The sequence below is a fragment of the Biomphalaria glabrata genome, chromosome 11 (assembly GCF_947242115.1).
Source record: "Biomphalaria glabrata chromosome 11, xgBioGlab47.1, whole genome shotgun sequence".
Lineage (NCBI taxonomy): Eukaryota > Metazoa > Mollusca > Gastropoda > Planorbidae > Biomphalaria > Biomphalaria glabrata.
Genome location: NC_074721.1, coordinates 35,471,259 through 35,492,729, shown reverse-complemented (window position 1 = coordinate 35,492,729; position 21,471 = coordinate 35,471,259). Strand labels below are relative to the sequence as shown.

At 32.0% G+C, this 21,471-nt stretch overlaps 1 protein-coding gene across 1 annotated transcript in view; it reads left to right on the top strand.

The window, feature by feature from the left end:
- Nucleotides 1-21,471, top strand: part of LOC106050532 (uncharacterized) — a 94,572-nt gene that overhangs the window by 65,220 nt on the left and 7,881 nt on the right. Inside the window, exons 62-119 of the mRNA XM_056004991.1 lie at nucleotides 80-190; nucleotides 336-599; nucleotides 804-1,016; nucleotides 1,227-1,241; nucleotides 1,471-1,621; nucleotides 1,767-1,966; nucleotides 2,283-2,363; nucleotides 2,488-2,592; nucleotides 2,790-2,936; nucleotides 4,053-4,203; nucleotides 4,330-4,476; nucleotides 4,580-4,691; nucleotides 4,846-4,900; nucleotides 5,177-5,250; nucleotides 5,342-5,406; nucleotides 5,499-5,692; nucleotides 6,076-6,186; nucleotides 6,332-6,595; nucleotides 6,800-7,012; nucleotides 7,223-7,237; nucleotides 7,467-7,617; nucleotides 7,763-7,962; nucleotides 8,279-8,359; nucleotides 8,484-8,588; nucleotides 8,786-8,932; nucleotides 10,042-10,192; nucleotides 10,319-10,465; nucleotides 10,569-10,680; nucleotides 10,835-10,889; nucleotides 11,166-11,239; nucleotides 11,331-11,395; nucleotides 11,488-11,681; nucleotides 12,065-12,175; nucleotides 12,320-12,583; nucleotides 12,788-13,000; nucleotides 13,211-13,225; nucleotides 13,455-13,605; nucleotides 13,751-13,950; nucleotides 14,267-14,347; nucleotides 14,472-14,576; nucleotides 14,774-14,920; nucleotides 16,030-16,180; nucleotides 16,307-16,453; nucleotides 16,557-16,668; nucleotides 16,823-16,877; nucleotides 17,154-17,227; nucleotides 17,319-17,383; nucleotides 17,476-17,669; nucleotides 18,053-18,163; nucleotides 18,308-18,571; nucleotides 18,776-18,988; nucleotides 19,218-19,232; nucleotides 19,432-19,582; nucleotides 19,695-19,894; nucleotides 20,157-20,237; nucleotides 20,361-20,465; nucleotides 20,999-21,145; nucleotides 21,236-21,383. Coding sequence (XP_055860966.1) covers nucleotides 80-190; nucleotides 336-599; nucleotides 804-1,016; nucleotides 1,227-1,241; nucleotides 1,471-1,621; nucleotides 1,767-1,966; nucleotides 2,283-2,363; nucleotides 2,488-2,592; nucleotides 2,790-2,936; nucleotides 4,053-4,203; nucleotides 4,330-4,476; nucleotides 4,580-4,691; nucleotides 4,846-4,900; nucleotides 5,177-5,250; nucleotides 5,342-5,406; nucleotides 5,499-5,692; nucleotides 6,076-6,186; nucleotides 6,332-6,595; nucleotides 6,800-7,012; nucleotides 7,223-7,237; nucleotides 7,467-7,617; nucleotides 7,763-7,962; nucleotides 8,279-8,359; nucleotides 8,484-8,588; nucleotides 8,786-8,932; nucleotides 10,042-10,192; nucleotides 10,319-10,465; nucleotides 10,569-10,680; nucleotides 10,835-10,889; nucleotides 11,166-11,239; nucleotides 11,331-11,395; nucleotides 11,488-11,681; nucleotides 12,065-12,175; nucleotides 12,320-12,583; nucleotides 12,788-13,000; nucleotides 13,211-13,225; nucleotides 13,455-13,605; nucleotides 13,751-13,950; nucleotides 14,267-14,347; nucleotides 14,472-14,576; nucleotides 14,774-14,920; nucleotides 16,030-16,180; nucleotides 16,307-16,453; nucleotides 16,557-16,668; nucleotides 16,823-16,877; nucleotides 17,154-17,227; nucleotides 17,319-17,383; nucleotides 17,476-17,669; nucleotides 18,053-18,163; nucleotides 18,308-18,571; nucleotides 18,776-18,988; nucleotides 19,218-19,232; nucleotides 19,432-19,582; nucleotides 19,695-19,894; nucleotides 20,157-20,237; nucleotides 20,361-20,465; nucleotides 20,999-21,145; nucleotides 21,236-21,383 — 7,690 coding nt within the window. The remainder of the gene's footprint in view (nucleotides 1-79; nucleotides 191-335; nucleotides 600-803; nucleotides 1,017-1,226; nucleotides 1,242-1,470; nucleotides 1,622-1,766; nucleotides 1,967-2,282; nucleotides 2,364-2,487; nucleotides 2,593-2,789; nucleotides 2,937-4,052; nucleotides 4,204-4,329; nucleotides 4,477-4,579; nucleotides 4,692-4,845; nucleotides 4,901-5,176; nucleotides 5,251-5,341; nucleotides 5,407-5,498; nucleotides 5,693-6,075; nucleotides 6,187-6,331; nucleotides 6,596-6,799; nucleotides 7,013-7,222; nucleotides 7,238-7,466; nucleotides 7,618-7,762; nucleotides 7,963-8,278; nucleotides 8,360-8,483; nucleotides 8,589-8,785; nucleotides 8,933-10,041; nucleotides 10,193-10,318; nucleotides 10,466-10,568; nucleotides 10,681-10,834; nucleotides 10,890-11,165; nucleotides 11,240-11,330; nucleotides 11,396-11,487; nucleotides 11,682-12,064; nucleotides 12,176-12,319; nucleotides 12,584-12,787; nucleotides 13,001-13,210; nucleotides 13,226-13,454; nucleotides 13,606-13,750; nucleotides 13,951-14,266; nucleotides 14,348-14,471; nucleotides 14,577-14,773; nucleotides 14,921-16,029; nucleotides 16,181-16,306; nucleotides 16,454-16,556; nucleotides 16,669-16,822; nucleotides 16,878-17,153; nucleotides 17,228-17,318; nucleotides 17,384-17,475; nucleotides 17,670-18,052; nucleotides 18,164-18,307; nucleotides 18,572-18,775; nucleotides 18,989-19,217; nucleotides 19,233-19,431; nucleotides 19,583-19,694; nucleotides 19,895-20,156; nucleotides 20,238-20,360; nucleotides 20,466-20,998; nucleotides 21,146-21,235; nucleotides 21,384-21,471) is intronic.

The window sequence follows — 21,471 nt, the reverse complement described above, 5'->3', positions numbered from 1 at the left end:
CAGATGACTTTTACATCATCTGCCCTATAGACAGATCAGTGTATTACCTAACAAATTGATATTTTCTCTTTACAATCAGCTGTAAATTGGAGTGAAATAATCAACAGTCTTTCTGTTGCCCAATACTTCTGCAATGGAGGAAATTTCATCATCTCTAACAGCAACTCATTGAATTTTGACTGTGTCGAAAGTAATGTACAATTAAAGCTATATAGTTTACAGTAAAAAAAAAAAAATTAAAACTATTATTAATTTATTTTTTCATACAGAAATCATATTTCAAACTTACAGTAACATTGATTTTTTATTTTTTTTTTATTTTCAAAATGCAACAGCATGTGGAAATTGGATGTGGGGAGAAAACTGCACAGCAGTATGCAACTGTGCACATAACAATACAGTAGTTTGTGAAAAATATCAAGGAGCTTGTATTTGTGCATCCAATTTTGAAGGTTCAGACTGTGAAAAACTCTTGGATCGCTGTTCAAGATATTCTCCTTGTGACCAGTACTCTGACTGCATCAACAGGTTGGGTGATTATGAGTGCAAATGTCATGATGGCTACAAAAGAAATCCAAACAATCCCAATATTTGTGAAGGTATATATTTGTGTTTCATTTCAAATGCGTATGACACCTAATGGGACATAAAGTTTCACTTTGTAATTAGAGTTTGTGCTTTCAAATCATACATAAATGCATTGTTGTTGTTTTTTTGTTTTTCTTTGTCTTTCTGAGTAAAATAAGTAATTTAAAGTATATTGTTAGTAACTCTGCTGCTTCTTTCATTTTCTTTCTTTACAGCATGCAGTAGCTGGACATTTGGCTCTGACTGTAACTCTTCATGTAGTTGTCACACTGATAATACAGAGAGCTGTGATGGCTTGACTGGAAACTGTACATGTAAATCTGGATTTGAATCAACATTGTGTGATGTTGACATGAATGAATGTCTACAAAATGTTAGCCCTTGTGCTGAAAACTTGCAGTGTTACAATACATATGGAAGCTATCTGTGTGAGTGTCACTTTTTTTTAATTTGTTAAAATTTATTTACTTACTTAACCTATGGACAATCCATTGTAATAATTTTTTTTTTTAAATACAACTAATATAATTTCTTTAACATATTTTTATTGTAATAACTGTCATTTTTAATAACATGTTGATTTTTTAATTTTTTCTTTACATGTTCAACGTTCTCTAAAATCTTTTTATTTTTCACAGGTTTTGAAAAATTAGGTGAGTAAACATTTTGAGATAACATATTTGGCATACCTAAATATAATTGCTTTACTGAATGCTTTGTAAGAAAAAGAATTTCTCTTTCAATTTAACTATTTGATCAAATACCATTGTTTAATGATAGTTCTGTGGCCTTAAAAACATAAAATTTCAACTTTAACTATTCATTGAGATCTTGACATTTGAAAAAAAAGATGAGTGGTCACTATTTTATTTATCTTTTCAGTCTACACAAAATTGACCTTAGCTCAAACTAACCTAGGGATCTACACAGATCAAGTCATTAACACCTTTCAACAAATATTGCAGTCTTGGATGGATCAATATTACTGGGGAAGCATAAAAGTTATTGTTGCATCCTATGACATTAGGCACAGGTAAAGAATGTCTGTACATAAAATTGTGTGTGTGTGTGTTCATTATCTCTATTAATGTTGAAATAACTGCTCTTCTAGTTTATCTGTTGTGTGATACTAATTTTAGACTCTTTTTTTTTTTTCTTCTCCTTTTTGTTCTTTGCAGCTCAAGCAGTACAGATATTTTCTATAAACTCATTACTCTATATGGAAGTCAATTCCTAGACTCTTATTTGACACAGATAATTTACAATCAGTTAATAACTCAATCAAAACAGTTTTCAGTCAATGGGACTGACTATGAGATTTCATCATTTAAAGTGTATGAGACGGCTGAAGGAGCAACGTTTGACATGAATCCTAAAGGTAACATTGAAAAAAACAAAACAATAAATGTCCAATTTAATATGAAGAAAGGACATTCTGAAAGGGCTTAAAAATGATCTGTATCATAGTGTGAGAATATACAACTATGTGTATCTCTTGTAAAGGTTGCATTAGTATTCATGGTGAAAATCTTTACTAGTGTTGTATTTTATTTTACAAAAAGGTTGGATATAATTTGATAAATCAAAATTGTAAAATTCATTTGGGTCCTTTGAAAAAAATGGACATGCATACCTTAAAATTAATGTATATTTATATGTACTGGCTTTGTAAGTGTAATTATTTCTGTCTGCAGTATACAAAATGTGTCAGTCTTTTGGGATCTGTCCATCAAACAGCACTTGTTTGAATTCAGAATTTCTTCCAATCTGTCAAGGTAATAAGAAATGTTTTTACAACTGTTATAATTCGCTTACATTATCATTATTATCATATAGCTTAAACTTTATAAATTGGATGAGATGCATCTTTATATATAAGATGAAAATCTGTTGCTTCAGATATCTGTGACTATGGTTTGTATGCTGAAAAAGAACATTGTGTGGCCTGTGAGATAGGAAAAACTACTTTAATTCAGGGAGCAAATTCACAACGTTACTGCATTGGTTAGTCTTATTAATCCTGAGTCTTATTTAGTATTTAAAAAAAATCGAGAAACCTTTTTGTTGTTGTTTTTTTTTTCAACATATGATTTTGTTTATTACCAATATTTTGTTTTGTTTTTTATTTTTATTTGTCTAAATTCTTGTGTAAAAATATTTATAAATGAGTATCAGCCTTGGCTTTTTATTTGCACTGACAGAAAATTGCAAGCCTGGTTACTACCTGTCTCTTGATAAATTGACCTGTGAACCTTGTCCACAAAACATGTACTGGAGTGATGCAGATAATACTTGTCACCTCTGTCCATTCACTTCTTACAACTCAACCTCTTGTCTGGATGGAGAATGTAAGTAGCTTAAGACTAATTTACAATAATAGCCCATCCTTATCTTCTAAAAAATGTCTAAAATAATGAAAAGACCTGCTTAGAAATCATAATCGTGATTGTTAGTTAATGAATAACAACCAATGAGGAAGTGCTCCAAAGAGCAGGGTGCCAGGACATGCCTTGGCTGGCTTGGTCACATTCATAGAATGCCACAAGGCCGACTTCCACAAGACATTCTGTATGGTCATCTAACAGAAGGCAAGAGAGCCACTGGTCGACCACTTTTAAGGTATACTGATGGATGTATGCAGATGTGACATGAAGCTCTTCAAAATCAACACTAACAGTTGGGAAAAAGTGGCACTGGAAAGATCCACATGGAGAGTGAGCATAAAGGAATGGTCCCAGATTGCAGATGCCATACACAATAGTAGTAGCATGAAGGGTGAAGGTGCAATGGCACCTGGCGATTACAGATGCCCAACCTCTGACCGCAGCTAAGTATTAAGGACTGGCCTGTTTAGTCACACAAGAAGTTGCAAAATGAAAAAGATTGTCTCTTGAGACATAAAATGCCACAGAATGTTGGTTTCAGATAATCTGATTAGCATTGTCAAAGTAAGAAATATTAAGATAAGTAATGAAACATTTCAAGAACTTTAAAAACATATTGTAATGACGCACGGTTATAGGCAAAGAAAACCAAGGAAGGCACATCAGAAGATGTGCAGATGACTCTAAGATGGACCTTTTGTAGACTTATTTTTTAAGAGCAGGGGACAGAGCAAAAGTTGTACAAGAGATTGCAATCCATATTTATGGTATTTTGAAAGGAGACAAAGAAGTCCTTTAATACCATACATCCATAGAATAGGTTATGCAAAGTTCTACAAAAGATTAGAAAGAGAGTGAGCAGCAGATTATCTTTTCACATTTACTTTCCACAGCTTAATTAAGTAAATCCAGGTACATACTAGTGATCACTTGTTAAAATTCAAGCCTGTAACATTTGGATCTGAAGCAAGCATTTCACTCAACCTTCTCCTATTGTCTATAAAGTATAACCTTTAAACAAATATTTGAGTCTACGCCAGTTCTTTTCATCTCTTGAAATAAAAATAACTTTTATTTCAGGGAGGACGGTCAATAACCCATTTATCAACATTGAAATGAATGTTACCATTGTGACTCCGAAGTGCCTGAAAGATGATCCTCAATATTTCAACAGTGTTGATGAAAGAGAACTTGTTCGTCTTATGATCACACAAAGCAACCGTTACTCTAAGTAATTTTGCCTTTTTCCTCTCATAATGTGATAGTTGTTATGTTTTAGTATGAAGAAAAAAAAAACTATATAAATCACATTTGTGTAATATTGATTATTTGTTTTCCCTTTTTCAATACTTTTCAGTCGCTTTTGCTCACCCTATTATGGCTGCGAAAACATACTTACCAACTATGTTGGAAATGCTGTTTGCATTCCAGATCCTAGCTGCACTGTAAATACAACATGCAAGTTGTTCCACACAATTATTCAAATTGGCATCTATCACACCAGGTAATATGTTAAAACTTAGAGGTTTTGTTCAACTGTTCTTCAACATGTGTTGATGTCTCCATCATAAAATCTTAATCTTGGTATGTTTCCATTTTATTTTTAGGATTTATACATCATCTGTTAGTTCCAGTAATAATCATGATCAAAGCACGGTAGACTTGCTTTTGAGAAGTCTTCACGATAGTACTCAACTAATTCAATGGCTACCACTTATGGTATATTATAACTGCAAACTGATTTAAAGAGCATGAGAATGTTTATATTAAAGAAACTAATTGAATTTCTTTAGTTCAAAAGAAAATTTTCATTCCAAAGTTGTTGTTTTTTAACCATTAACTTAAAACTATTATTTTTGCCTTGCTTATTTAGAACTACCCAGCCATCAGATTGGAACAGCCTTTCAAAATAAGTGTTACAACCATAGGTATGTTATTTTTCTAAAACATTCATTATGTGTTTGCCTTATTTTATATACATAAAAAGGTTTCTTTAAAATGACAGAAAAATATTTGTGTTTATTATTGCTTACATATTCAGATAAAAGACAATCTCATTTTTTCTAACTGCACTATTTCCCCAGTTCTGAATTAGAACATCTCTCATCAGCATTAATTTTCATGTTAAAATAGTTCAGTGCCATATAAAGAAGACAATATTGTTTTGTGCTTTTTTAAAAAACAACAACATGCTTTGCTTTCAGAGGATGTTACTAAACATATTTTATATATTTCACACACGGCCTGGAATACAAATAACCCCTATGGAGTACTTCAGGTAAAAACATTTTTTTTAATGGAAAAAATAATTATAATTGTCACATTTATAGATACATTCTGTCTTAATTAGTTTTTGTTCTCTTCCACAGGTTTTAAACTCAATGTTTCAAAATATACCAGAGTTTATTAAGGCCTTCTTATACAGTAATAACAAGTACGTTTGTTTAAAAAAATAGGAAATTTTATGTCAAAAATGTATTTATCATTTTTGGTTTGTTTTTATACATGCTGATTTTTTTCCTCTAGCAATTATTACTCCTACCCCTACAACTATCTATACCATTCTGAATATGAAATCTGGCTTCGGAAAGATGTTGATGACAAACTACTCAGAAAAATTGCAGAAACAATGGTTTTATCTCATGAAAAGCTTCAAGGAAACCTAACTGGACCATTGTATTTGTACAAGACACAACAAGATAGAGCTGATGAAACTATGGGTAAGAAAAAGAAACCAACACTTGAAATTTATAATTTACTATGTATAGTAAACTCAGATTAATTACTTCTCCTATCAGTATATTTAGAGTGCATGGTGGCTGAGTGTTTAAGTGCTTGGCTTCCAAAAATGGGGTCCTGGGCTAGAATCTCAGTGAAGACTGGGATTTTTAATTTGGGGATTTTTATGACGCCCCTTGGTCCACCCAACTCTAATGGGTACCTGACTTAAGTTGAGGAAAGTAAAGGCAGTTGGTCATTGTGCTGGCCACATGACACCCTGCTCATTAATCATTGTCTAAAAAACAGATGACTTTTACATCATCTGCCCTATAGACAGATCAGTGTATTACCTAACAAATTGATATTTTCTCTTTACAATCAGCTGTAAATTGGAGTGAAATAATCAACAGTCTTTCTGTTGCCCAATACTTCTGCAATGGAGGAAATTTCATCATCTCTAACAGCAACTCATTGAATTTTGACTGTGTCGAAAGTAATGTACAATTAAAGCTATATAGTTTACAGTAAAAAAAAAAAAATTAAAACTATTATTAATTTATTTTTTCATACAGAAATCATATTTCAAACTTACAGTAACATTGATTTTTTATTTTTTTTTTATTTTCAAAATGCAACAGCATGTGGAAATTGGATGTGGGGAGAAAACTGCACAGCAGTATGCAACTGTGCACATAACAATACAGTAGTTTGTGAAAAATATCAAGGAGCTTGTATTTGTGCATCCAATTTTGAAGGTTCAGACTGTGAAAAACTCTTGGATCGCTGTTCAAGATATTCTCCTTGTGACCAGTACTCTGACTGCATCAACAGGTTGGGTGATTATGAGTGCAAATGTCATGATGGCTACAAAAGAAATCCAAACAATCCCAATATTTGTGAAGGTATATATTTGTGTTTCATTTCAAATGCGTATGACACCTAATGGGACATAAAGTTTCACTTTGTAATTAGAGTTTGTGCTTTCAAATCATACATAAATGCATTGTTGTTGTTTTTTTGTTTTTCTTTGTCTTTCTGAGTAAAATAAGTAATTTAAAGTATATTGTTAGTAACTCTGCTGCTTCTTTCATTTTCTTTCTTTACAGCATGCAGTAGCTGGACATTTGGCTCTGACTGTAACTCTTCATGTAGTTGTCACACTGATAATACAGAGAGCTGTGATGGCTTGACTGGAAACTGTACATGTAAATCTGGATTTGAATCAACATTGTGTGATGTTGACATGAATGAATGTCTACAAAATGTTAGCCCTTGTGCTGAAAACTTGCAGTGTTACAATACATATGGAAGCTATCTGTGTGAGTGTCACTTTTTTTTAATTTGTTAAAATTTATTTACTTACTTAACCTATGGACAATCCATTGTAATAATTTTTTTTTTTAAATACAACTAATATAATTTCTTTAACATATTTTTATTGTAATAACTGTCATTTTTAATAACATGTTGATTTTTTAATTTTTTCTTTACATGTTCAACGTTCTCTAAAATCTTTTTATTTTTCACAGGTTTTGAAAAATTAGGTGAGTAAACATTTTGAGATAACATATTTGGCATACCTAAATATAATTGCTTTACTGAATGCTTTGTAAGAAAAAGAATTTCTCTTTCAATTTAACTATTTGATCAAATACCATTGTTTAATGATAGTTCTGTGGCCTTAAAAACATAAAATTTCAACTTTAACTATTCATTGAGATCTTGACATTTGAAAAAAAAGATGAGTGGTCACTATTTTATTTATCTTTTCAGTCTACACAAAATTGACCTTAGCTCAAACTAACCTAGGGATCTACACAGATCAAGTCATTAACACCTTTCAACAAATATTGCAGTCTTGGATGGATCAATATTACTGGGGAAGCATAAAAGTTATTGTTGCATCCTATGACATTAGGCACAGGTAAAGAATGTCTGTACATAAAATTGTGTGTGTGTGTGTTCATTATCTCTATTAATGTTGAAATAACTGCTCTTCTAGTTTATCTGTTGTGTGATACTAATTTTAGACTCTTTTTTTTTTTTCTTCTCCTTTTTGTTCTTTGCAGCTCAAGCAGTACAGATATTTTCTATAAACTCATTACTCTATATGGAAGTCAATTCCTAGACTCTTATTTGACACAGATAATTTACAATCAGTTAATAACTCAATCAAAACAGTTTTCAGTCAATGGGACTGACTATGAGATTTCATCATTTAAAGTGTATGAGACGGCTGAAGGAGCAACGTTTGACATGAATCCTAAAGGTAACATTGAAAAAAACAAAACAATAAATGTCCAATTTAATATGAAGAAAGGACATTCTGAAAGGGCTTAAAAATGATCTGTATCATAGTGTGAGAATATACAACTATGTGTATCTCTTGTAAAGGTTGCATTAGTATTCATGGTGAAAATCTTTACTAGTGTTGTATTTTATTTTACAAAAAGGTTGGATATAATTTGATAAATCAAAATTGTAAAATTCATTTGGGTCCTTTGAAAAAAATGGACATGCATACCTTAAAATTAATGTATATTTAAATGTACTGGCTTTGTAAGTGTAATTATTTCTGTCTGCAGTATACAAAATGTGTCAGTCTTTTGGGATCTGTCCATCAAACAGCACTTGTTTGAATTCAGAATTTCTTCCAATCTGTCAAGGTAATAAGAAATGTTTTTACAACTGTTATAAGTCACTTACATTATCATTATTATCATATAGCTTAAACTTTATAAATTGGATGAGATGCATCTTTATATATAAGATGAAAATCTGTTGCTTCAGATATCTGTGACTATGGTTTGTATGCTGAAAAAGAACATTGTGTGGCCTGTGAGATAGGAAAAACTACTTTAATTCAGGGAGCAAATTCACAACGTTACTGCATTGGTTAGTCTTATTAATCCTGAGTCTTATTTAGTATTTAAAAAAAATCGAGAAACCTTTTTGTTGTTGTTTTTTTTTTCAACATATGATTTTGTTTATTACCAATATTTTGTTTTGTTTTTTATTTTTATTTGTCTAAATTCTTGTGTAAAAATATTTATAAATGAGTATCAGCCTTGGCTTTTTATTTGCACTGACAGAAAATTGCAAGCCTGGTTACTACCTGTCTCTTGACAAATTGACCTGTGAACCTTGTCCACAAAACATGTACTGGAGTGATGCAGATAATACTTGTCACCTCTGTCCATTCACTTCTTACAACTCAACCTCTTGTCTGGATGGAGAATGTAAGTAGCTTAAGACTAATTTACAATAATAGCCCATCCTTATCTTCTAAAAAATGTCTAAAATAATGAAAAGACCTGCTTAGAAATCATAATCGTGATTGTTAGTTAATGAATAACAACCAATGAGGAAGTGCTCCAAAGAGCAGGGTGCCAGGACATGCCTTGGCTGGCTTGGTCACATTCATAGAATGCCACAAGGCCGACTTCCACAAGACATTCTGTATGGTCATCTAACAGAAGGCAAGAGAGCCACTGGTCGACCACTTTTAAGGTATACTGATGGATGTATGCAGATGTGACATGAAGCTCTTCAAAATCAACACTAACAGTTGGGAAAAAGTGGCACTGGAAAGATCCACATGGAGAGTGAGCATAAAGGAATGGTCCCAGATTGCAGATGCCATACACAATAGTAGTAGCGTGAAGGTGCAATGGCACCTGGCGATTACAGATGCCCAACCTCTGACCGCAGCTAAGTATTAAGGACTGGCCTGTTTAGTCACACAAGAAGTTGCAAAATGAAAAAGATTGTCTCTTGAGACATAAAATGCCACAGAATGTTGGTTTCAGATAATCTGATTAGCATTGTCAAAGTAAGAAATATTAAGATAAGTAATGAAACATTTCAAGAACTTTAAAAACATATTGTAATGACGCACGGTTATAGGCAAAGAAAACCAAGGAAGGCACATCAGAAGATGTGCAGATGACTCTAAGATGGACCTTTTGTAGACTTATTTTTTAAGAGCAGGGGACAGAGCAAAAGTTGTACAAGAGATTGCAATCCATATTTATGGTATTTTGAAAGGAGACAAAGAAGTCCTTTAATACCATACATCCATAGAATAGGTTATGCAAAGTTCTACAAAAGATTAGAAAGAGAGTGAGCAGCAGATTATCTTTTCACATTTACTTTCCACAGCTTAATTAAGTAAATCCAGGTACATACTAGTGATCACTTGTTAAAATTCAAGCCTGTAACATTTGGATCTGAAGCAAGCATTTCACTCAACCTTCTCCTATTGTCTATAATGTATAACCTTTAAACAAATATTTGAGTCTACGCCAGTTCTTTTCATCTCTTGAAATAAAAATAACTTTTATTTCAGGGAGGACGGTCAATAACCCATTTATCAACATTGAAATGAATGTTACCATTGTGACTCCGAAGTGCCTGAAAGATGATCCTCAATATTTCAACAGTGTTGATGAAAGAGAACTTGTTCGTCTTATGATCACACAAAACAACCGTTACTCTAAGTAATTTTGCCTTTTTCCTCTCATAATGTGATAGTTGTTATGTTTTAGTATGAAGAAAAAAAAAACTATATAAATCACATTTGTGTAATATTGATTATTTGTTTTCCCTTTTTCAATACTTTTCAGTCGCTTTTGCTCACCCTATTATGGCTGCGAAAACATACTTACCAACTATGTTGGAAATGCTGTTTGCATTCCAGATCCTAGCTGCACTGTAAATACAACATGCAAGTTGTTCCACACAATTATTCAAATTGGCATCTATCACACCAGGTAATATGTTAAAACTTAGAGGTTTTGTTCAACTGTTCTTCAACATGTGTTGATGTCTCCATCATAAAATCTTAATCTTGGTATGTTTCCATTTTATTTTTAGGATTTATACATCATCTGTTAGTTCCAGTAATAATCATGATCAAAGCACGGTAGACTTGCTTTTGAGAAGTCTTCACGATAGTACTCAACTAATTCAATGGCTACCACTTATGGTATATTATAACTGCAAACTGATTTAAAGAGCATGAGAATGTTTATATTAAAGAAACTAATTGAATTTCTTTAGTTCAAAAGAAAATTTTCATTCCAAAGTTGTTGTTTTTTAACCATTAACTTAAAACTATTATTTTTGCCTTGCTTATTTAGAACTATCCAGCCATCAGATTGGAACAGCCTTTCAAAATAAGTGTTACAACCATAGGTATGTTATTTTTCTAAAACATTCATTATGTGTTTGCCTTATTTTATATACATAAAAAGGTTTCTTTAAAATGACAGAAAAATATTTGTGTTTATTATTGCTTACATATTCAGATAAAAGACAATCTCATTTTTTCTAACTGCACTATTTCCCCAGTTCTGAATTAGAACATCTCTCATCAGCATTAATTTTCATGTTAAAATAGTTCAGTGCCATATAAAGAAGACAATATTGTTTTGTGCTTTTTTAAAAAACAACAACATGCTTTGCTTTCAGAGGATGTTACTAAACATATTTTATATATTTCACACACGGCCTGGAATACAAATAACCCCTATGGAGTACTTCAGGTAAAAACATTTTTTTTAATGGAAAAAATAATTATAATTGTCACATTTATAGATACATTCTGTCTTAATTAGTTTTTGTTCTCTTCCACAGGTTTTAAACTCAATGTTTCAAAATATACCAGAGTTTATTAAGGCCTTCTTATACAGTAATAACAAGTACGTTTGTTTAAAAAAATAGGAAATTTTATGTCAAAAATGTATTTATCATTTTTGGTTTGTTTTTATACATGCTGATTTTTTTCCTCTAGCAATTATTACTCCTACCCCTACAACTATCTATACCATTCTGAATATGAAATCTGGCTTCGGAAAGATGTTGATGACAAATTACTCAGAAAAATTGCAGAAACAATGGTTTTATCTCATGAAAAGCTTCAAGGAAACCTAACTGGACCATTGTATTTGTACAAGACACAACAAGATAGAGCTGATGAAACTATGGGTAAGAAAAAGAAACCAACACTTGAAATTTATAATTTACTATGTATAGTAAACTCAGATTAATTACTTCTCCTATCAGTATATTTAGAGTGCATGGTGGCTGAGTGTTTAAGTGCTTGGCTTCCAAAAATGGGGTCCTGGGCTAGAATCTCAGTGAAGACTGGGATTTTTAATTTGGGGATTTTTATGACGCCCCTTGGTCCACCCAACTCTAATGGGTACCTGACTTAAGTTGAGGAAAGTAAAGGCAGTTGGTCATTGTGCTGGCCACATGACACCCTGCTCATTAATCATTGTCTAAAAAACAGATGACTTTTACATCATCTGCCCTATAGACAGATCAGTGTATTACCTAACAAATTGATATTTTCTCTTTACAATCAGCTGTAAATTGGAGTGAAATAATCAACAGTCTTTCTGTTGCCCAATACTTCTGCAATGGAGGAAATTTCATCATCTCTAACAGCAACTCATTGAATTTTGACTGTGTCGAAAGTAATGTACAATTAAAGCTATATAGTTTACAGTAAAAAAAAAAAATTAAAACTATTATTAATTTATTTTTTCATACAGAAATCATATTTCAAACTTACAGTAACATTGATTTTTTTTTTTTTTTTTATTTTCAAAATGCAACAGCATGTGGAAATTGGATGTGGGGAGAAAACTGCACAGCAGTATGCAACTGTGCACATAACAATACAGTAGTTTGTGAAAAATATCAAGGAGCTTGTATTTGTGCATCCAATTTTGAAGGTTCAGACTGTGAAAAACTCTTGGATCGCTGTTCAAGATATTCTCCTTGTGACCAGTACTCTGACTGCATCAACAGGTTGGGTGATTATGAGTGCAAATGTCATGATGGCTACAAAAGAAATCCAAACAATCCCAATATTTGTGAAGGTATATATTTGTGTTTCATTTCAAATGCGTATGACACCTAATGGGACATAAAGTTTCACTTTGTAATTAGAGTTTGTGCTTTCAAATCATACATAAATGCATTGTTGTTGTTTTTTTGTTTTTCTTTGTCTTTCTGAGTAAAATAAGTAATTTAAAGTATATTGTTAGTAACTCTGCTGCTTCTTTCATTTTCTTTCTTTACAGCATGCAGTAGCTGGACATTTGGCTCTGACTGTAACTCTTCATGTAGTTGTCACACTGATAATACAGAGAGCTGTGATGGCTTGACTGGAAACTGTACATGTAAATCTGGATTTGAATCAACATTGTGTGATGTTGACATGAATGAATGTCTACAAAATGTTAGCCCTTGTGCTGAAAACTTGCAGTGTTACAATACATATGGAAGCTATCTGTGTGAGTGTCACTTTTTTTTAATTTGTTAAAATTTATTTACTTACTTAACCTATGGACAATCCATTGTAATAATTTTTTTTTTTAAATACAACTAATATAATTTCTTTAACATATTTTTATTGTAATAACTGTCATTTTTAATAACATGTTGATTTTTTAATTTTTTCTTTACATGTTCAACGTTCTCTAAAATCTTTTTATTTTTCACAGGTTTTGAAAAATTAGGTGAGTAAACATTTTGAGATAACATATTTGGCATACCTAAATATAATTGCTTTACTGAATGCTTTGTAAGAAAAAGAATTTCTCTTTCAATTTAACTATTTGATCAAATACCATTGTTTAATGATAGTTCTGTGGCCTTAAAAACATAAAATTTCAACTTTAACTATTCATTGAGATCTTGACATTTGAAAAAAAAGATGAGTGGTCACTATTTTATTTATCTTTTCAGTCTACACAAAATTGACCTTAGCTCAAACTAACCTAGGGATCTACACAGATCAAGTCATTAACACCTTTCAACAAATATTGCAGTCTTGGATGGATCAATATTACTGGGGAAGCATAAAAGTTATTGTTGCATCCTATGACATTAGGCACAGGTAAAGAATGTCTGTACATAAAATTGTGTGTGTGTGTGTTCATTATCTCTATTAATGTTGAAATAACTGCTCTTCTAGTTTATCTGTTGTGTGATACTAATTTTAGACTCTTTTTTTTTTTTCTTCTCCTTTTTGTTCTTTGCAGCTCAAGCAGTACAGATATTTTCTATAAACTCATTACTCTATATGGAAGTCAATTCCTAGACTCTTATTTGACACAGATAATTTACAATCAGTTAATAACTCAATCAAAACAGTTTTCAGTCAATGGGACTGACTATGAGATTTCATCATTTAAAGTGTATGAGACGGCTGAAGGAGCAACGTTTGACATGAATCCTAAAGGTAACATTGAAAAAAACAAAACAATAAATGTCCAATTTAATATGAAGAAAGGACATTCTGAAAGGGCTTAAAAATGATCTGTATCATAGTGTGAGAATATACAACTATGTGTATCTCTTGTAAAGGTTGCATTAGTATTCATGGTGAAAATCTTTACTAGTGTTGTATTTTATTTTACAAAAAGGTTGGATATAATTTGATAAATCAAAATTGTAAAATTCATTTGGGTCCTTTGAAAAAAATGGACATGCATACCTTAAAATTAATGTATATTTAAATGTACTGGCTTTGTAAGTGTAATTATTTCTGTCTGCAGTATACAAAATGTGTCAGTCTTTTGGGATCTGTCCATCAAACAGCACTTGTTTGAATTCAGAATTTCTTCCAATCTGTCAAGGTAATAAGAAATGTTTTTACAACTGTTATAAGTCACTTACATTATCATTATTATCATATAGCTTAAACTTTATAAATTGGATGAGATGCATCTTTATATATAAGATGAAAATCTGTTGCTTCAGATATCTGTGACTATGGTTTGTATGCTGAAAAAGAACATTGTGTGGCCTGTGAGATAGGAAAAACTACTTTAATTCAGGGAGCAAATTCACAACGTTACTGCATTGGTTAGTCTTATTAATCCTGAGTCTTATTTAGTATTTAAAAAAAATCGAGAAACCTTTTTGTTGTTGTTTTTTTTTTCAACATATGATTTTGTTTATTACCAATATTTTGTTTTGTTTTTTATTTTTATTTGTCTAAATTCTTGTGTAAAAATATTTATAAATGAGTATCAGCCTTGGCTTTTTATTTGCACTGACAGAAAATTGCAAGCCTGGTTACTACCTGTCTCTTGACAAATTGACCTGTGAACCTTGTCCACAAAACATGTACTGGAGTGATGCAGATAATACTTGTCACCTCTGTCCATTCACTTCTTACAACTCAACCTCTTGTCTGGATGGAGAATGTAAGTAGCTTAAGACTAATTTACAATAATAGCCCATCCTTATCTTCTAAAAAATGTCTAAAATAATGAAAAGACCTGCTTAGAAATCATAATCGTGATTGTTAGTTAATGAATAACAACCAATGAGGAAGTGCTCCAAAGAGCAGGGTGCCAGGACATGCCTTGGCTGGCTTGGTCACATTCATAGAATGCCACAAGGCCGACTTCCACAAGACATTCTGTATGGTCATCTAACAGAAGGCAAGAGAGCCACTGGTCGACCACTTTTAAGGTATACTGATGGATGTATGCAGATGTGACATGAAGCTCTTCAAAATCAACACTAACAGTTGGGAAAAAGTGGCACTGGAAAGATCCACATGGAGAGTGAGCATAAAGGAATGGTCCCAGATTGCAGATGCCATACACAATAGTAGTAGCGTGAAGGTGCAATGGCACCTGGCGATTACAGATGCCCAACCTCTGACCGCAGCTAAGTATTAAGGACTGGCCTGTTTAGTCACACAAGAAGTTGCAAAATGAAAAAGATTGTCTCTTGAGACATAAAATGCCACAGAATGTTGGTTTCAGATAATCTGATTAGCATTGTCAAAGTAAGAAATATTAAGATAAGTAATGAAACATTTCAAGAACTTTAAAAACATATTGTAATGACGCACGGTTATAGGCAAAGAAAACCAAGGAAGGCACATCAGAAGATGTGCAGATGACTCTAAGATGGACCTTTTGTAGACTTATTTTTTAAGAGCAGGGGACAGAGCAAAAGTTGTACAAGAGATTGCAATCCATATTTATGGTATTTTGAAAGGAGACAAAGAAGTCCTTTAATACCATACATCCATAGAATAGGTTATGCAAAGTTCTACAAAAGATTAGAAAGAGAGTGAGCAGCAGATTATCTTTTCACATTTACTTTCCACAGCTTAATTAAGTAAATCCAGGTACATACTAGTGATCACTTGTTAAAATTCAAGCCTGTAACATTTGGATCTGAAGCAAGCATTTCACTCAACCTTCTCCTATTGTCTATAATGTATAACCTTTAAACAAATATTTGAGTCTACGCCAGTTCTTTTCATCTCTTGAAATAAAAATAACTTTTATTTCAGGGAGGACGGTCAATAACCCATTTATCAACATTGAAATGAATGTTACCATTGTGACTCCGAAGTGCCTGAAAGATGATCCTCAATATTTCAACAGTGTTGATGAAAGAGAACTTGTTCGTCTTATGATCACACAAAACAACCGTTACTCTAAGTAATTTTGCCTTTTTCCTCTCATAATGTGATAGTTGTTATGTTTTAGTATGAAGAAAAAAAAAACTATATAAATCACATTTGTGTAATATTGATTATTTGTTTTCCCTTTTTCAATACTTTTCAGTCGCTTTTGCTCACCCTATTATGGCTGCGAAAACATACTTACCAACTATGTTGGAAATGCTGTTTGCATTCCAGATCCTAGCTGCACTGTAAATACAACATGCAAGTTGTTCCACACAATTATTCAAATTGGCATCTATCACACCAGGTAATATGTTAAAACTTAGAGGTTTTGTTCAACTGTTCTTCAACATGTGTTGATGTCTCCATCATAAAATCTTAATCTTGGTATGTTTCCATTTTATTTTTAGGATTTATACATCATCTGTTAGTTCCAGTAATAATCATGATCAAAGCACGGTAGACTTGCTTTTGAGAAGTCTTCACGATAGTACTCAACTAATTCAATGGCTACCACTTATGGTATATTATAACTGCAAACTGATTTAAAGAGCATGAGAATGTTTATATTAAAGAAACTAATTGAATTTCTTTAGTTCAAAAGAAAATTTTCATTCCAAAGTTGTTGTTTTTTAACCATTAACTTAAAACTATTATTTTTGCCTTGCTTATTTAGAACTATCCAGCCATCAGATTGGAACAGCCTTTCAAAATAAGTGTTACAACCATAGGTATGTTATTTTTCTAAAACATTCATTATGTGTTTGCCTTATTTTATATACATAAAAAGGTTTCTTTAAAATGACAGAAAAATATTTGTGTTTATTATTGCTTACATATTCAGATAAAAGACAATCTCATTTTTTCTAACTGCACTATTTCCCCAGTTCTGAATTAGAACATCTCTCATCAGCATTAATTTTCATGTTAAAATAGTTCAGTGCCATATAAAGAAGACAATATTGTTTTGTGCTTTTTTAAAAAACAACAACATGCTTTGCTTTCAGAGGATGTTACTAAACATATTTTATATATTTCACACACGGCCTGGAATACAAATAACCCCTATGGAGTACTTCAGGTAAAAACATTTTTTTTAATGGAAAAAATAATTATAATTGTCACATTTATAGATACATTCTGTCTTAATTAGTTTTTGTTCTCTTCCACAGGTTTTAAACTCAATGTTTCAAAATATACCAGAGTTTATTAAGGCCTTCTTATACAGTAATAACAAGTACGTTTGTTTAAAAAAATAGGAAATTTTATGTCAAAAATGTATTTATCATTTTTGGTTTGTTTTTATACATGCTGATTTTTTTCCTCTAGCAATTATTACTCCTACCCCTACAACTATCTATACCATTCTGAATATGAAATCTGGCTTCGGAAAGATGTTGATGACAAATTACTCAGAAAAATTGCAGAAACAATGGTTTTATCTCATGAAAAGCTTCAAGGAAACCTAACTGGACCATTGTATTTGTACAAGACACAACAAGATAGAGCTGATGAAACTATGGGTAAGAAAAAGAAACCAACACTTGAAATTTATAATTTACTATGTATAGTAAACTCAGATTAATTACTTCTCCTATCAGTATATTTAGAGTGCATGGTGGCTGAGTGTTTAAGTGCTTGGCTTCCAAAAATGGGGTCCTGGGCTAGAATCTCAGTGAAGACTGGGATTTTTAATTTGGGGATTTTCATGACGCCCCTGGGTCCACCCAACTCTAATGGGTACCTGACTTAAGTTGAGGAAAGTAAAGGCAGTTGGTCATTGTGCTGGCCACATGACACCCTGCTCATTAATCATTGTCTAAAAAACAGATGACCTTTACATCATCTGCCCTATAGATAGATCAGTGTATTACCTAACAAATTGATATTTTCTCTTTACAATCAGCTGTAAATTGGAGTGAAATAATCAACAGTCTTTCTGTTGCCCAATACTTCTGCAATGGAGGAAATTTCATCATCTCTAACAGCAACTCATTGAATTTTGACTGTGTCGAAAGTAATGTACAATTAAAGCTATATAGTTTACAGTTAAAGAAAAAAATTAAAACTATTATTAATTTATTTTTTCATACAGAAATCATATTTCAAACTTACAGTAACATTGATTTTTTATTTTTTTTTTATTTTCAAAATGCAACAGCATGTGGAAATTGGATGTGGGGAGAAAACTGCACAGCAGTATGCAACTGTGCACATAACAATACAGTAGTTTGTGAAAAATATCAAGGAGCTTGTATTTGTGCATCCAATTTTGAAGGTTCAGACTGTGAAAAACTCTTGGATCGCTGTTCAAGATATTCTCCTTGTGACCAGTACTCTGACTGCATCAACAGGTTGGGTGATTATGAGTGCAAATGTCATGATGGCTACAAAAGAAATCCAAACAATCCCAATATTTGTGAAGGTATATATTTGTGTTTCATTTCAAATGCGTATGACACCTAATGGGACATAAAGTTTCACTTTGTAATTAGAGTTTGTGCTTTCAAATCATACATAAATGCATTGTTGTTGTTTTTTTGTTTTTCTTTGTCTTTCTGAGTAAAATAAGTAATTTAAAGTATATTGTTAGTAACTCTGCTGCTTCTTTCATTTTCTTTCTTTACAGCATGCAGTAGCTGGACATTTGGCTCTGACTGTAACTCCTCATGTAGTTGTCACACTGACAATACAGAGAGCTGTGATGACTTGATTGGAAACTGTACATGTAAATCTGGATTTGAATCAACATTGTGTGATGTTGACATCAATGAATGTCTACAAAAAGTTAGCCCTTGTGCTGAAAACTTGCAGTGTTACAATACATATGGAAGCTATCTATGTAAGTATTATTGACATTTAAGAAAGAAGATTAGAGCACTGAACTCCTTTATTTAAGGTGTACCTTTGGCACAAGTGCATCTTCCCATGAGGATTTATTTATCTGGATATCAGTGTGACTTACTTTTCAAATCAATTGTATAGCTATGTTAATAGTTCTTTTAGCTGGAGCCCAAAAGAATGTATTTATTTATTTATTTATTTATTTATTTTAAACTTTTGTTTTACAGGTGTTGAAAACTTTGGTGAGTATCAGTGTGTTTTCTTTAAACAATTACAACACATGCAGCACTCTATGTGATTGGTTAGAATTAACTGTGTGACAGATGTTAAAGAAAATGAAATATAATTACCCCATCAACAGTTGCATTATCAAGAAGTTATCTCATGACATGTTCAAGTCCTAAAAGTGAGACTTCGATGATTTTACATTTATCTTTTCAGTCTACTCAAAATTAACCTTAGCCCAAGCCAACTTAGGGAATGACACAGATAATGTGGTGTATACTTTCCAGCAAATGTTGCAGTCTTGGTTGGACCAATATTCCTGGGCTGGAATCAAAATTATAGTTTCCTTCTATGACATAAAGCATGGGTAAAGTTTGGCAGTACTTTAAATAGTGTGCAATTTTTGTTTTTGTGTTCATACAATTCTTACTTAGGATTTCTTCTACATATTACTAATTAAGATTTTTTCCACCCCACAGATTAACCAGCACAGATCTATCCTATAATCTTATCACTGTTTATGGAAGTCAGTCGTTAGACTATTACTTGATGCAAATCATTTACAGTCATTTCATTGCACAATCAAGACAACTGACAGTTAATGGTACAGACTATGAGATATTAGCATTTAAAGTCTATGAGACTTTTGAAGAAGCAAGACTTAACATCAATCCCAAAGGTTCGTATGATAAAATAGCAATTACTACTAAATAGCAAATACATTAAACAAATTATTCTAACTTGTGCTAAAAGGAAATTCAACTACTATTTGAAATATGCTCCAATAGCTCTATTTTATATTATCTATCATGGAAATGTTTTTGTGTGAATCTATACACTTTTTTTTCGCATTTTATTTTTTAAAAAAGAGTGGGGGTTTTTTTTTGTAAAGAAATAAATGTATGTTTATACTTGACTAATGTGACATTATTTTTTCACAGTATATCAAATGTGTCAGTCTAATGGAATATGTCCATCTAACAGCACTTGTTTAAACTCAGAGTTTCTGCCAATCTGTCAAGGTAATCAGAAACTTGTTAACTAACTCCTACATATTAACATTTCTATCATTATCATCAAGTTCATTAATTTTCTTCATTGATCAGGATGCGCCTAATTTATGTTTTTATAAATGTTTGCTTTAGTCATTTGTGATTATGGCATGTATGCTGAAAAAGAACATTGTGTGGCCTGTCCATCTGGAAAATCTACTTTAGTCCAAGGAGCTGATTCGCAGCATTACTGCATTGGTAAGTCTGGAATGCCCTGTTTTTTTTGCTCAGTATTAAGGAGTATAAAGTGAAGCTTCTTCTTTAAAGGCATATATGACTATGAACACATTTCCTATAAATCTAAAGATGGCTGTGGACTCTATTCTGTGTTTTTAAAGCCTGTTACATTTATATCAACATCTATAAAGATTGGATCAAAGTCTACTCAGCCTGCGATTTCTCTGATAGTCCTCTTAAATCTGTTTTGATTGATTATTCTCTTTGTTACAATGCAAAAATCTCACCAATACTAATAGCCCCATTCCAATATTATCATTTCAGAGTTTCTTGTAGTAGAGTTAGATTTCTTGGTATTTAAAGAAAATCTTGTTATTTTTAAACCTTTTAATTTTTTGTGCCACTGTGCTTCACTAGAGCCTACTTAAAAGTGCATTGCTATGCATGCTAAAACAAGAATAATGTTTATCTTCTCTAATTATATCCAACACATGTTGTAAAATAAACAGTTTTAAATATTTGATTTAACCTTTGTGTGTGTGTGTGTATTATAGAAAACTGCCAACCTGGTTACCACCTGACTTTTGATAAACTGACCTGTGAGCCTTGTCCACAAGACATGTACTGGAGTGATGCAGATAAAACATGTCATGTCTGTCCATACACTTCATACAACTCAACTTCTTGTCTTGAGGGAGAAGGTGAGTTAATCAGTTTTTAGTTAGTATGTGCAAATATATTCTGAGGAGCAGTTAAACAATAATCTTTAAACTTTTTTTTTTTTTTTTTAGTGAGGGCTGTCAACAATACACTTATAAATATTGAGTTGAATTTAACCATTGTTACACCCAAATGCCTGAATAAAGACCCACAGTATTTTAACAATGTGAATGAAAAAGAATTGGTGCGACTCATGATCTCACAAAATTATTATTCAAGGTACAATTTACTTTAAATATGATACAATACTCTTAGAATCGACACGGTTGAAATGTTTCTTCCAGTGGTATTTAACTCTGTTCTTTTG